Source organism: Tursiops truncatus, chromosome X, assembly GCF_011762595.2.
Source record: "Tursiops truncatus isolate mTurTru1 chromosome X, mTurTru1.mat.Y, whole genome shotgun sequence".
Lineage (NCBI taxonomy): Eukaryota > Metazoa > Chordata > Mammalia > Artiodactyla > Delphinidae > Tursiops > Tursiops truncatus.
The window spans coordinates 110,514,013-110,529,707 of NC_047055.1; the positions used below are offsets into that span (position 1 = coordinate 110,514,013).

A 15,695-nucleotide genomic window follows, 5' to 3' on the forward strand; every position below is an offset into this window, starting at 1 on the left:
TGCATTCAGGGATTTAATTTCATTAAAGTCCAGTAGAGGCCACAGGTGAGTATTTGCTAACTTGGCTTCTACTTTATGGTTTTAGGCAGAGTCAGCAAAGTATGAGAAGTTCTACCAGTCTGAAACACAGTTATTTCCCTAACAGCAAAACAAATCTATGCTTGATTTCAGGATTAATTTTATAGTTAGATGCCAGCGTTAGCCCAGCCTCTGCACAAAGGCTTATCTTCCTTAGCAGAGTATCTGTGATTAAACTGAGGCAACTAAATCCCTTGTGTATAAGAGCAAAGATAATAAAAAATCATTGGTTTTAGCCCTTAGGCCTTGCTTGTTTTCAAGCCAAGGTTTTGTTTGCTTAAAATAATTCCTTGATATGATTTGAGACCTACGAAGATAAAAAACTAATATTGTTATAAGGCACTATGCAGATACACATTGATACTGAATACATGAAATGAATTTTATTCTAAAGACCAGTCTATATTAGCGGAAATGAAAACCAAATGTAAGCGGCTCTCCCCTCAGGCTCACCCTCCTGCCTCCCGTAAGACCACCTGATTAGATCCAAAGTACTTTGGAAGCTGGGTCAGAAACACGCTATGAGGGTCCCTAGATCCCATCCTCTCACAGTGCTCTACATCACAGATTGGCAAACTACAGCCATGTAAACAGTTTCACGGGAGCACAGCCGCACTCATTTGTTTATGAATTGTCTATGGCTGCAATGGCAAAGGTGAGAATTTGCAACAGAGACCATATGGCTTGCAAAGCCAAAAATATTTACTATCTGGCCCTTTATAGAGAACATTTGCCGATCCCTCGTCCACACCTCTGGCAGCTTGGCCTGAGGTGAACTGTCATAAGCCCAAATGTCTATGCATGCTACACGCTATTCTAAAAATCTTTAAGGGAGAATGGGGGTATTACTGTTTATGTTGAGGTGTTACATACATGCAGTAAAGGAACAAATTTTAATGGTAGAACACAGTGAGTGTTTTACACAAGTATCACCTGTGCAACCACCTCCCAGATCAAGGTAATGTTTCCTATGCCCCCTCTCAGTCAATACCCCCCAAAACAAAGGTAGCCATTATTTTAACTTTTATCACTTAGATCACAGATTTGTTTGCCTGTTCCTGAACTTCATACGAATGGAACCACGCAGTGTTTCACTCACCATTAAGTCAGCAGCATTCTTACACACTGCAGCATGGAGCACTTCGTTCTTTTCCCGTGCTGTGCAATATTCAATTGTATGAATACAGCACAATTTATTTGCCTACTCTTCTGTTGATGGAAATTAGGTTCTTTCCACACTTTTGCTGCTATGAACATTGTGTACATGTCTCCTGGTGGGCATCAGGATCCATCCATCTTATCAAGAGTGGAATTTCTGGGTGATAGGAGACATCAACAAACTGCCAAATACTTTTCCAAATGAGTCGTAATTGTTTAATGTACAAAAATATTGTTTTAATGTATAAAACCTTCTGAGAACAAAAGTTCAAAATACGCCCCTCCCACAATCTTCATATACACGCTGTGTATCCTGTGACAGACTGGCTATCCCAGGCATTAGTGGCGGGCGTGCCGGTCTTTGATATACAAAACGCTGACCTTGACAATATGCTGGCACTTTTCAAATTGATCTTGTTAAATCCTACCAAAAACTCTGTGGACTGGGTAACCTCAACATGTGACAGATGAGGACAAGAGGGGTCAGGAAGGAGAAACACCTTGACCAAGGTCATACAACTAAATCAGTGGCACTCAAGGTCTCCCATCGAGCTTATGTCTTCCTACTAAAAGCAGGAAGACCTGGGACTTCCCTGGAGGTCCAGCAGTTACGACTCCGCGCTTCCACTGCAAGGGGCACGGGTTCGATCCCTGGTCGGGGAACTAAGATCCTGCATGCCACGCAGCATGGCCAAATAAAATAAAATAAACGCAGGAGGACCAGCTTTGCATTTATCACAGGGTTAGGGAAGCACAAGCTTAGGCACCAATAACCTCAGCTCCTTGTTTTCCTGTTTAACCACCTTAGCAGGTCAAATATAATTAAATTCTGCAACAGCTCCTGAGTATAACTCCCCGTACAGCAGACTTAAATCATCATTATTTCACACTACACTCTGTGTCTGAAGACATTGCTACCCAGCTTGACAAGGGTAGAAAAATAAGAAGCTATAACCACCCTGCAAAAATCTAACATTGAAAGATCACCACAAATCTTAGGGTTTCACATATAGGCATGGATTTGCCAAAACAAACAAATAAACAAACAAAAACCCTACAGGTTTTTCTATTTTCTACTCAAGTCTCTACTGCATGCAGAAGCTGACTTAAATGGCATAAATCAGAAAATGATAATGTGAACTGAATGAAATTCTCATAAATCACGTTACTAAGTATAGTTACATCTTAGATGTGAAACCCAATTAAACAGATGGCCACATGCTGTCAGAATCAGCCCCTAATCAATAAAGATGTTCATTTTAGAAAATCACCTCCATTTTTCACTTCTTCAGTGAAGCAAAAAGGTGGTACTTGGGGGCTGGGGGGAGTCCCAGGAAACCCAGTGGGGAAATGTATAAGGAACTCCACCTGTCTTAATTTATAGTCCGGAAAATCAGAAAGGAGGGAGAAAAAAATGTCACCCACAGGATTCCTTGTCATCTTGCCTGGGAATGCAATTTACAATGAGAGCAAGCACTGGTCATTAGGAAAACAGAAACAGCTTGAATCTCTTAATTAAAATACTGCTTCAAATTGTTCATTCCAAACCCCCTCTGCTCATGAGCTTTAGAGAAACCACTGGGTTACCCTGAAATGGCTGCTCCCTCAGTAAACCTCTGATAAGATCAGCTCTCCCCAGAAAGAAACAGGCTGAGCAGGGGTGAATCCTGGAGGCAGGATTTAAACCCCCCAAGAGCAGTGAGTATTCACTGACATTGGATAGCCAGTGTGGAAGCACTGCTGAGGAGTCTACCTCAGTGCCTTGTTTAGCATAAGAACTGATCTATTACATTCACCAGATTGATGAAAATTTTGTCTACCAATGCCAAGAAGTGATGAAAATGAGAGCTGGTGAAAACACTTCTGTACTTTGGAACACTCACTCTGGAAAACATTTGGTGTCATCTGGTAAAGTTGAATATTTGCATACTCCACAAGCCAGTAATTCTACTCCTAGTATATGCCCCGAACACTTGTTTCAGGGGACATGTATGAGAATATTCAGAGCAACGTAGTTCATAACAGCAAAAACTGGGGGAAAGGGGAACGCTTAGGTCTGTGGAACAGATAAGTAATCTGGGGTACAGTCACACATGGAATGTTACAGAGCAGTGAAAATGAAAAACCTACTGCCACATGCTACCTGGATGAATCTTAAAAACATGTTGAATGAAAGCACAATTGCTTAAGATTGCATGCAATATAATACCATTTTTATTATGCTAAAAATAAGTAAAAATAAACAGTATATTGCTTAGGGATACATATGGTTTAAAATTTATTTTTCAAAATACAAGAAAATAATAAACACAAAAATCAGAATAGTGGTTACGTAACTGGTGAGGAGGAGGAAACTGAGGAGGAGCGCAGACAGAGGCACTGACATCAGGAACGTTCCAGTTCTTGGACAGGTGGTGGGTTCATAAACGTATATTTATTTTCTCATATGTTTTCTTATATACTTTGTAACTTTATGTGTTCTAGCATGTTATATATATAATCTTTTGCATGTACAAAGTAAACCATTTTCTTTGAAAATAGATAATTTAAATAATTTTCTATCACCCAGTAAGTTATTCCAATTGATATCGGTATAATTCGTGTTATATAAATATAACCTATATTATTATAAATAGTATTTATAAGTAATATCTAAAATATCATAATTTCCCATTAACGCAGATTACTTTTCAACTTAGAGCTATAGAAAAGCATCATGTTGTATATTTTAAATATATAAAATTTTTATTTGTCAATTATACCTCAATAAAGCTGGGGGGGTGGAGAAAGCAATGGTATTTTTATGATAATAATGCACTGCCAGCTAACTGTTTTCCTGTTCACTACTCTCCCAGACCAGTCCGGCAGAGGCTGCCGTTCTCCAAGGTGGCCACACGAGGGCGACTCTAAGAAGGTGTGCCTGCTGGGAGTGGGCTGTCCCCTCTGGCCAGGGAGTCCTGTCAGGATGAGGGCCAGCACAGAGGACCTACCACAAGTGGGTAGACAGGAAGCCTGACGAGAAGGTGTCATTCAAGCAAAGATTTGAAGGAAGTGGGAGCGCGAACCACTTGGATCACTTGGAGAAGTTTTCCAAGGCAAAGAGAACCCCGAGTACAAATGCCTGTAAGGAAGAGTGTCTCCTGCTCTAGGAACAGGAAGGAGGTGAGCATGGCTGGAACAGAGGGGAGATAAAGGCAGCATCATAAGAGGCCTCGGGGCCATTTCAAGTAATTTGGCTTTTATTCTGTGTGAGATGGGACGCTGATAACGGGTTCTGAGCAAAGGAGGGACATGAGATGACTGAAGGACATCTTAAAATGGCTGTGATATTATATTTAGAATAGACCAAAGGGGGATAAGTTCAGAAGCAGGGAGGCAAGCGAGGAGGCTATTACAGGGGTTCGGGGGGAGACGGTGAGGGCACAATCAAGGGGAGCAACTCCTTATAAATTCCATCTCCCGCGCTCAACAAACAGCTTAGAGACATGCTTAACACCATGAGATTAGAGGTGCTCACCACACGAGGGAGTGAAGGGGGGCACCGGAAGACGTGCAGCAGCAGCCCCCCTCCCACAGCAGGTCACTGGCAGCCTGCACTCGGGCTCTGTCATTCTCGTCAACGTCTTCAGGCTTTTACATGTGGATGTACCTCTAGACAATATATAGAACTGTTCTGCATGCTTTTGAACTCTATTTATATGATATCATACTCCACATATTTTTCCAAGTTTTTTTTTTCACACACACAACCTATTATTTGTGAACTTCATCCACGTTAATACATGTCGCTCTGGTCACTCATTGTTCGCCACTGTCTGGCATGCCCTTGTGTGAACATGACACATTTTGATTCATTCTCCTTTGGAGGGCCACATAGGTTATTCCCCTTTTGCTGCTATTATAAACAACACTGCTGTAACCATTCTCACATGGGCCTCCACATGTGCGACTTCTCTAGGGCACTGCTTCCCCAACTATGTTAGACTCACCTGGAGGGCTTAATAAAACAGTTTTCTGAGTCCCACGTCCAGGGTTTGTGAACAACAGGTCTAAGGTGAGGCCCAAGATTTTGCATTTCTAACAAGTTCCCCTGGGACTCTATTGCTAATAATCATGGGACCACACTTTGAGTAACAGCATTAGTGCACATGTCAAGAGCTCAAGTGACATTCACAGACACGCGTGCCCATAGTTGGCTTTTCTAGGTGTTGCCCAATTGTGCAGCAAAGTGGGTGGACCGATGTACATTTCCACCAGCAGTATGTGTCCCTGTCGCCAACATTTGGTGCTGTTAGATTTTTAATTTGTGCCAATCTGACCTTTAATAATTTTTAACTTATCATCTTAGTTATAATTATGTACCTAATACATGTAAATAAAAGAAACTCAAGACTTTACATCCTAGGATTAATTAGAGCACTTCAAAGCTTTTCTAACAGCCTCTAAATTCTCCCCAGCTACCTGACCGTTTTTCCCATCAATCCTAGTAATAAATAAAACAAAAATCAGTAAGACCACTATGAAAGAAAAGTGGAAGCTTGTTCCTTTTCATGGCCAACATCACTGCAGTTTTATTTACTGTAGCTGTTTTCTTTTTAACTTAATGGTTATATAAAGCTTTTTTAAAAAAACTTATAAGGTAATGAGGAAAATTGGACATATGGGTAGGGAAACAAACTTCCTTCACCAACATACCTGGTCACTGCTGGGAGGAAATAAAGAGTGCCCTACTCTTAAGTCACAGTCATGGAAAAGTTCCATCCATTTTGTAGCACATTAACAAGGAGACAAGGAACCAGTACTCACGGATCTGGTTGGTGGATGCGCTGTAGAAGGCATTGACAGTCGTTGGATTTGTAAACCACCTGTAGACAGAGAAACAACCACCACCAAGTGATCATCATTATCCAGGCAGGAGGGCAGTGAAACACATACAATGTGGCGGGATTTATTAGCAAATAACCAGGGAACAATGGGGAAGCTCGACACGCAGGGAAATTATCACCTCAGTTTAGGGTTATTGCTCTGCTCAATGAACAATCTCATCCTAAACTGAACATGCCTGGTTATTCACTGTTACTAACGTAATGTAAAAAAGCACCAGGGCTTCTGAAACAGCTTTAATGAAAAATTCTAGAATCTAAAGGGATCTCCCCACAGATGGAAACACAGCACCAAGCTGATGTTTGCCAGGCCCTGTTCAATGGGTCCATGGGACAGCTGAGTTTTCCATGCTGCATCACCTCTGACCTGTCCATTAAAGGTTTGAGATTGGTGACAACATAGAAGTCCATGTAAAGAGAGATAAAAAAGCACAACCATGGTACCTAGAGGGTCTGCCTGCTCCAGTAGAAAGTTTACTGATTTAAGCACCAAAAGATCTAATGGCTCATCCTGCCTCTATCACTAACTAGCCGGGTTGTGGTGGAAAAGTGGCCTATCTTCAGTTTCAGCTATAAAACTAAGCTATGGCATTAAGATATCTTGGGAGTACCTTCCAGCTATGAAGAGTCTACACTGCATTTTAAATGCACAGGAAGTGACTTAGATCAGACTCAGCAAATTTCTTCTGTAAACAGATGGTAAACATTTAGTCATTTCATGGACCAAGAGGAAAAATCAAGGACATTATATAGGTACTTCCATAGTGAGAGAAACTTTTCTATAAAATTTTATTGATGAAAGTCAAAATATAATAATCTAGTACAGGGCTTCCCTGGTGGCGCAGTGGTTAAGAATCCACCTGACGATGCAGGGGACACGGGTTCAAGCCCTGGTCCAGGAAGATCCCGCATGCCATGGAGCAAGTAAGCCCGTGCACCACAACTACTGAGCCTGCGCTCTAGAGCCTGCGAACCACAACTACTGAGCCCACGCGCCTAGAGCCCGTGCTCCGCAACAAGAGAAGCCACCGCAATGAGAAGCCCCAATACCACAACGAAGAGTAGCCCCTGCTTGCCACAACTAGAGAAAGCCTGCTCGCAGCAATGAAGACCCAACACAGCCAAAAATAAATAAATAAAATAAAGTTCCCTTTAAAAAAAAAAATCGAGTACAATTTTTGGTAATTCAGGCCTAGTAATGAGAAGAATGAAATTCCTTAGGGGCAGGAGAACGTTATGCTTTGAGGTTCAAAGTTAGTGCTTCCTACCATCAAATCAACCACAGACATTTATCTCTAAAGATCACTCTTAGCTCATGGGCTGTACAAAACCAGGCAGCAGGCAAGATTTAGCCCTCAAGCCATAGTTTGCTGACCCCTGACTTAGATGCCTGTGAGTTTCAGGCACTGCTGTTTATGATTAAAACCAAGCATTTGTCTTAAGCTAAACTGCTCAAAATAAACTTCTGTAAATCCTTTTCAGAACAATCATTTTACCAATTTATGTCTAATAGAATAATTGTGTCAGACTGATAATTTATGTCAGACTAACATGAAACTGGTAGGAAATCCAAGTGTGGATTCTAGTTGGTCCACCCATACCTTCTCCCCTTATAAAGAAGCCCATGACTGTCATCCTATTATTATCACTAGTAGTAGTAGCAGCAGCAGCTACCATTCACGGAGCACTTACCACGTCCTACGCACTTTCTAGTCATAGGTTTTCCCCATAGAAACTACAGGAATTATTAGCCTATCTCACAGGAGAGGACAATGAGACTTACAAGCATTATATGCTCGCACAAGGTCTAGTCTGTCTGACTTCAAACCAGTTCTCTTAAGCATTATATTATACTGGAGACATCACTGGAAATCAAAACAGAGTGCCTCCTCTTGTCAAAGCTGAAACCTGTACTCACTTCCATAAAATGTATATTCTTTTCCTTCAAATTTAGGATGAGTATTTCAATAAATCCTAATGTTTGACACACATTTACTGGCTGGCTTACTTTTCTGAGGAGAAAAGTACAGGGAAAGCACTTTTATTGCCCTAATGTCACTACCTGTAGTAGGTAATATTATGGCCCCCCCAAAAAACTGTCCATGACCTAATCCCTGGATCCTGTGAATATGTTACATTACATGGCAAAAAGGACTTTGCAGATGTAATTAAGGTCAAGAAGCTTAAAATAGAGCAATTATCCTAGATTATCCCAGGTTGGCCCAATCTAATCACATGAGTCCTTAAAAGTGGGGATCCTTCTCTGGCTGGAATCCTAGAGATGCAACAGGGGAGAAAGTCAGAAGAGATGCTGCAGAACGGGCAGTCAGAGAGATTCCAGGGGTGAGAAGGATTTGACATGCTGTGGCTGGCTGTGACATGCAGCTGCCACGTGCAAGGAGTGGGGAGAGAGTCCTCTAGGAGCTAAGAGTGGCTCCCAGCTGACAGCTAGCAAAGAAGTAGGAACCTCAGTTCTACGATGAGAATCGAAGAGGATTCTTCCCAGAGGCTCCTGCTAAGAGCCCAGCCAGCTGTCACCTTGACTTCAGCCTTCTGAAGACTGCAGCTGAGAGCCCAGCCAAGCCATCCCACATTTCTGACCTACAGAACGATGAGGGAATACATTCGTGTTGCTCTGAGCTGCCGATAAGGCTGTGGTGATTCATTACAGCAGCAACAGAAAACTAACACGCAAAGAACCCAGCATTTGTTATGTCTGCTCTCTGGGTCAAGAGGGGAGAATCCAGGTGCCTCTCAACATGGCTTCTAAATGACATTGGACTGAACCATAGTATGTACCAAAGATGATGTGTATTCCTAGAGCTCATCTCTTCTCTTCCCATCCCTCCCAACTCCCCTCCCTTTAGCAAAGAATAAACTTTCAAAACATTAGGCTAAGAGCCATATGTAGGAACAATGCTTCTAACTTCTGACGGACAAAGGCAGACAAAACAAAGAAATCAAACAACCAGATGGAGCCTGATGGGGCCTCTGAAGTTTCAGCGAGAATTCCTAAAACATCTTATACAAGATGCATGATCTCACCTTTCCTGACTTCTCAGAGCTCCTGCTGGCTCTAGGACATGTTTGGAGCCCTGATTATGCCCAGAGCTGATATTAAGTAGCTGCACTAACAGAGCCTACCAGTTGTGGATGCTATTATTTCTTCTAATTGGACAGTTCCCACACCAAGCCAGCCGTTAAATATCTTGTACATCTCCCTGATTATATCTGAGTTTATTATATATTTAGTTTTACTATTCTCTAACCTAAGCCTACCTGTGCTGGTTTTAATACGTGTTTGTAATTTTTTTTACACTCCTCCCATTAAGAAGTGGACTCTAAATTCCTCTCCCCTTGATTATGGGCTAGTCTTGGTGACTCACTTCTAAAGCATAAAATGCAGTGGAAATGACACCACGTGACTTCCAATGCTAGGCAATTAAAGGCAATACAAGTTCCCCCTGGTAAACTCATATTTACCCTCCCTCTTTCTTTTTCAGGAAACTTGCTCTTCAAAGTTTCTGGCTCAATCAGCATGCCACAAAGAAGCCCAGTACACATGGAGAGGCCTAGTGGGCCTTCCAGGCAGCAGCCAGCACCAACCACTAGACTAGGAGAGGAGGCCCCCCATGTGACTCCAGTCCCAGCCACGATCTGACTGAAACTACATGCAACGCCATGAGCAACAACCACCCAGCTGCGCCTAGTGACCACCAGAACCGCGAGAGAAAAATGAATAATTACTGTTGCTTTAATCCTCTAACTTTGGGGGTGGTTCATTATTACACAGCTCATTACAGCAAGAGATAACTGAAACACTGAAAAGCTGGCTGTCCACAGATTAAGTCCTACCCAACGGGTTGAATTTTCCCAGAAAAATGTTTTATTTGCCCAACACAATGGCTTTTAAAAGTACCGAACTGGAATTCCTTTAAATGAGGCATGCAATCACTAGAACTGGAATTCCTTTAAATAAGGCATGCAATCACTAGTTCTCTATGGTCTCCACCACTCCCTATCATTTACACTTGTCTAGGTCAACATCTGTTACCTGATTGGGCTGTGAAGGCATATGAGTTTGCGCAACTTACCTCCCAACAAGATTTTAAGTTCCTTATGGGCTAAGACTATTGTCCAAGTGGTATATGCTGAGCAAAAATTCATTAAATTGGGCTTCCCTGGCAGCGCAGTGGTTGAGAGTCCGCCTGCCGATGCAGGGGACACGGGTTCGTGCCCCGGTCCGGGAAGATCCCACATGCCGCAGAGCGGCTGGGCCCGTGAGCCGTGGCCGCTGAGCCTGCGCGCCCGGAGCCTGTGCTCCGCAACGGGAGAGGCCACAACAATGAGAGGCTGGCGTACCGCAAAAAAAAAAAAAAAAATTCATTAAATCTATTTAAATGAATGTATTGCTATGTATACATCTACTTAGATAAACAAAGAGTGTCATTCAAGTGCTTTAAATTCTTTTTATTATGTCTTTAGGGTGTTCCTGCAGTCTGTGTTTGGGAAAGGATTTAGTAGATAAGGTAGGAAGAGGTCTCATATAAATTTCAAAAACATATGGAGATGAAATTATACTGGACAATGGATACATAAAAAGAGTGTGATGATGAAATGCAATAATCTAAAGCAAAAGACACTGATACCCTGATTTCTTTGGACCATATAAAATAGATATACATCAGGCTAAAGTTTTACATTTTACCTATTAACTCTTAAAGATAGTCTAGGGGGTGGGCTTCCCTGGTGGTGCAGTGGTTGAGAGTCCGCCTGACGATGCAAGGGACACGGGAGAGGCCACAACAGTGAGAAGCCCGCGTACCGCAAAAAAAAAAAAAAAAAAGATAGTCTAGGGAATATGGAATGGAAAAACCGTAGAGTATTTATTGCTTTATTTCACACATCCTGTAGATTGTATCCATCCCATTCCATGCTGTAGATAATTCTGGGCAGGACCATAATTTGTATAGACATTTGATGTATTTTTACATATTTTTCAGAAGATAGAGAAAAAAATCCAGGCATGTTTGGTCACAGTAGAATGAGAGTGAGTTAATAGGGAGGCTGGCTTAAAATCATTTCTGTCAAAGAAAGAGGATCCTGAGGGAAAGAAATTACTTTTGACTCAAGCTGAGCAGTGAAGTAAATCCTCTATTTTTAAGCAAGCTGATGAAGTGACAATTCTGAGAACCAACCCCTAAATATGTACCTTCAGGGATGACTACCCAATTAATTTCATTCTTGCTGACATTTCCCATCGTGTTAGAAACTTCTTAATGCACATTAGTGCAGCTAAAATGGATTCCATGAGAATGAAACATAAAGGGTGTTTATCTCCTATACCCACAAAGAAGCAAAATGTTATTTCAGGGCTTTATGGAAATATAACCAGGATGTGCTGTTCAAAGTGAACTAGTGTAGTGGAGCTACTCCAGAATCATCCTCATTCGATTAACTCATGAATTTTCAGACCTAAAAGATGTCAATTAAAGTCGATGGGTATCATAAAGCTAAAATTCCCCACAGTGCCTGAAAAAGGACCCACCTGAAATTTCTTCTAAAAAAATGACTATCACATCACTTTACCATGCAAAAAGAATCTTAAATTTCCTAACATTGCTTTCCCTGATATAGACATATGGTCTGAGGAATTACTAGCATTGCACTGATTTTCATTCCAGGAGAACTCTTCCAGAAATATTAACCAATTTAATGTCCTTGTGAAAGAGGTATTTGTTTTCATTGACAGAGAAAAAAAAAAGACACAAGTCACACAGTTTGCTTAAGCCCACAGTCAGCCAGCACTTTTCCAAGGCATAAATATTAGAAATAGTCAAGGTCATTAGAATCTTACAGCCCATCAGTATTTTAGGATGATGTTAAAAATGACACATTTAGGAGCTTTTCAATTAGCAACCCAGGCCTTGCTACACACCCAAATGAATAATGACATTCTGAAATTAAAGAATTAACTTGGCAGCGTCTCCAAAATAGAAGAATCCCTGAGAAGACCCTGAAAGTTCACAAAAATACTGGTGCGAAGTTTGAATTTTTCACAAGTTGCAAAGAGAAGAGTTTGAACTTATCTGAAGTAGACCTGAAAGGGCAGGATGATTTACATACTACATGTAGATGCTCACTGAGATACTGGAAACTATCTGAAGTCATGAGATTTGAGAAGCTGGTTTTAGAACCCTAAATCTAAAATTTCTATTGAGTAATTTAGGCTTGGAATGAAACAGGCAAGATGGACTGAGAGATACTGTGACGAGAGGAGAACATCAAGGACAATGGGGCAGGTGGCTTCACATCAGCTCTCTGTCATTGCCAAAGAAGTTCTAAAGCCTTCTGCTTTCTTCCTTTGGGCTTTGGAGGGGAGTCACGGATAGGCCAGGGGAATGGCTCAGCTTTAGGCCTACTCCTTAAGGTCAAACACTTTTAACTTACTCCGTAGGCGCATATTGTAAGAAGATTTGAAGGGCAGAGGGCAGGATGGCTAGATGGGACCCATGGCTAAGAGGGAGAGGCGGTAATCACAGCTTAAGCCAAGGGAGGGTAAAGGGCCTAGAGTTTTTCTAGAGGCCAGAACAGAGGAGGGAGTTGGAAGAGGGAGTAACGAGAGACCCATAGGGCATAAAAAGAGCCAGCCAAAGATCTGGAGACCAGAATATCAGACAAGGTGAAAACGTGGGCCATGGAAAAAAAAAAGGGCCATGGAAGTCAGGCTTCCAGCTCTGACACTATGAAAAGGTCAACAAATCCTTTCCATAAAAGCCAAGTATACCTTTCCCCTGGCTGGCAGCTTGGAGGCCGCAGGACGCCTGGAGTTACTGTAAAAGACGGGAACCAGCGGGAGTTCGTCAGAGCTCTGGCAGCCTTCCTCAGAAAGTCCGGGAGCTGCAAGTTCCTGAATGGGTGACGCTGTCAAGCTGGCCAAGCACAAAGAGCTCGCTCCCTATGATGAGAACTGGTTCTACACACGAGCTGCCTGCACAGCACCTGTACCTCCAGGGCAGCGCTGGGGTTGGTTCCGTGACCAAGATCTATGCGGGGCGTCAGAGAAATGGTGTCATGCCCAGCCACTTCATCAGAGGCTCCAAGAGCGTGGCCCGTCGGGTCCTCCAAGCCCTGGAGGGGCTGAGAATGGTGGAAAAGGACCAAGATGGGGGCCACAAACTAACACCTCAGGGACAGAGAGATCTGGACAGAATCACTGGACAGGTGGCAGCTGCCAACAAGAAGCATTAGAACAAAAGATGTTGGGTTAATAAATTGCCTCATTTGAAAAAAAAAGTATAAAAATGGACAAAACTGTCAACAAACAACCATTTTAGGGCCCTGGGAATTGATCAAAGGCAAACAACACATTGAAAAATGTTTAATTTTGAAAAACTGCTACAACTTAAGAGGAAGTAGAACAGGAGTCTGTGGCCTTCTTGCCTGGGACTACTAGCCTCCCTCCCAGCTCAATCAGCAAGAACTTATTTTGTTAGGATAGGGCTGGCTGGAAAACCAGCAGCTTTGCTGCCGCAGGGAGTGGAGGTAAAAACTTGCAACTATGCCAGCCGGAAGTGATAAACCCGGTAGAAAACAAACGAGGACAACCCACAGCTTTGTGAGCCTGCAGTTACAGCTCCCATTGGGGAAAGTGACAGATCAGCCAGCAATTTAAAAGGGAGACAGTGGAACTGAAAGAGTCATAGAAGGATGAGATCAGCTCTCCACACATCCCTGGCTGACTGGGAAACTAGGCATGTGTACAGGGGAGACTCAAGAGAGCCCAGGAGAAAGTAAACTCCAACGGTGACTGGGAAGGGCTGGTGACTTTGATTGCACACCCAAGCCCCACGCAGATCAACTGGCAGAGGGCAGAAGCCCTACAGGTTCAAAGTGTCTGAGCACAAGCTCTGCCCTGATCCCTGGCTGAGGACTAAGCTATGCAGACTCAGGGACAACCTCCATGAAGTGAGGCTAAAAAATAAAAATGAGGATTTAAAAAATGAGTAGACATCTATGGCCACATACTGTAGCAGAGACAGATTCTACTGTGTTAGTCCAGGAAAGTTACTTTTTAAAAAGCCTCAGAAAAATAAATCAGAATCCACAGTTGCTACAATACATTATCCTAAATGTCATTTTCAACAATGACAAAAAATGATGCTGGAAGAAAAAGTGTAAAGAAAAGCGATCAATAAAAACTGACTCTGACTGAGCCCATATGTTGGATTTAACACACAAAGACTTGAAAGCAGCAACTGTAAATTAGTTCAAAGAATTAAAATAAACTGTATTCAAACAATTAATGGAAAATATGAGGACAATGACAACAAAGAGTCGTAACAAAGAAATAGAAACTATTTAAAAAAAAACAAATGGAACTTCAGGAGTTGAAAAGTGCAATAATCAAAATGAAAACTGTATTGATGAGTCGCCAGCAAATTTGAGAATACAGAAGAAAGAACTGGTGAATTTGAAGACGGATCAATAGAAATAATCCAATCCGGAGAAAAGAGAGAAAACAACCTTGGAGAATTGGGTCATATCAGAACAGAGTAATACCAGCAGGCAGAACAGAAAGTAATCTAAACCTGAGCTGAAGAATTTCTCAGTTGTAAGCCTCTTGTTCATTTTGTAAAATGGGGATAATAAATAGTACCTACACCTCACAGAATTGACTAGAGGATAAAATGAATTAAAATATGTAAGTCACTTCCTGGAACATTATAAACACATAATAATTTTTAGTTGCTATCATCATCATCATTCACACTTTGCTAGGGAAGAAAATCATGACTGGCCCTGACCCCAATAGTTCCTAGTGAAACTTCCCTACCTGTAGGAAAAGTTCCTACCGCTTGCTGAGAAGAGGGATATAAATCATAACTGCTACTGAAGGAAAATAATAGAGCTATCAGTTCTTTGACACGCATTACCTAACAAAGATCCTATAGTTACTTCATAATCACAGGCATACCTCAGAGATTGTAGGTTCAGTTCCTGACCACCATAATAAAGCAAATATCACAAATTTTTTGGCTTCCCAGGCATACAAAAGTTATGTTTATACTATATGGTAGTCTGTTAAGTGTGCAATGGCATTATATCTAAAAAAATGTATATACCTTAATTTTAAAATACTTTATCTCTAAAAAATTCTAACCATCATCTGACAACACAGTGTTGTCACAAACCTTCAATTTGTAAAAAACGCACTGTCTGCAAAGTTCAATACAGCCAAGTGCAATAAAATGAGGTATGCCTGTATACAATTACTTCTACATTTGTAATCATACTTTACTTTTTAAATATTTGGTTTTTAAGATATTCAAAAGTTTCTGCCTGAGTGTGAAATTCTAGAGAAATTTGCTTATATATATATTCATAACAAGATCTAGAAATGATTTGAACATTTGCATCTGAGTAAGCCTTCTTTTTATATGTGTTGATGCTAGGAGTAGGGCAGTCATAATTAGACTGAACAACTGATTCATGTAATATCAGAAATAAGAGTGCCAAAACGTAACACAAATTTTGCCAAACAAAAATAACTGGCAAGCCAGCTACTCTGACTTG

At 41.6% G+C, this 15,695-nt stretch overlaps 1 protein-coding gene and 1 pseudogene across 1 annotated transcript in view; one reads left to right on the forward strand and one right to left on the reverse strand.

Moving 5' to 3' along the window:
• Window positions 1-15,695, reverse strand: part of PHEX (phosphate regulating endopeptidase X-linked) — a 203,805-nt gene that overhangs the window by 47,829 nt on the left and 140,281 nt on the right. Inside the window, exon 16 of the mRNA XM_019927702.3 lies at window positions 6,043-6,101. Within this exon, the coding sequence (XP_019783261.1) occupies window positions 6,043-6,101 (59 nt within the window). The remainder of the gene's footprint in view (window positions 1-6,042; window positions 6,102-15,695) is intronic.
• LOC101319037 (small ribosomal subunit protein eS19 pseudogene) lies at window positions 12,865-13,377 on the forward strand (annotated as a pseudogene).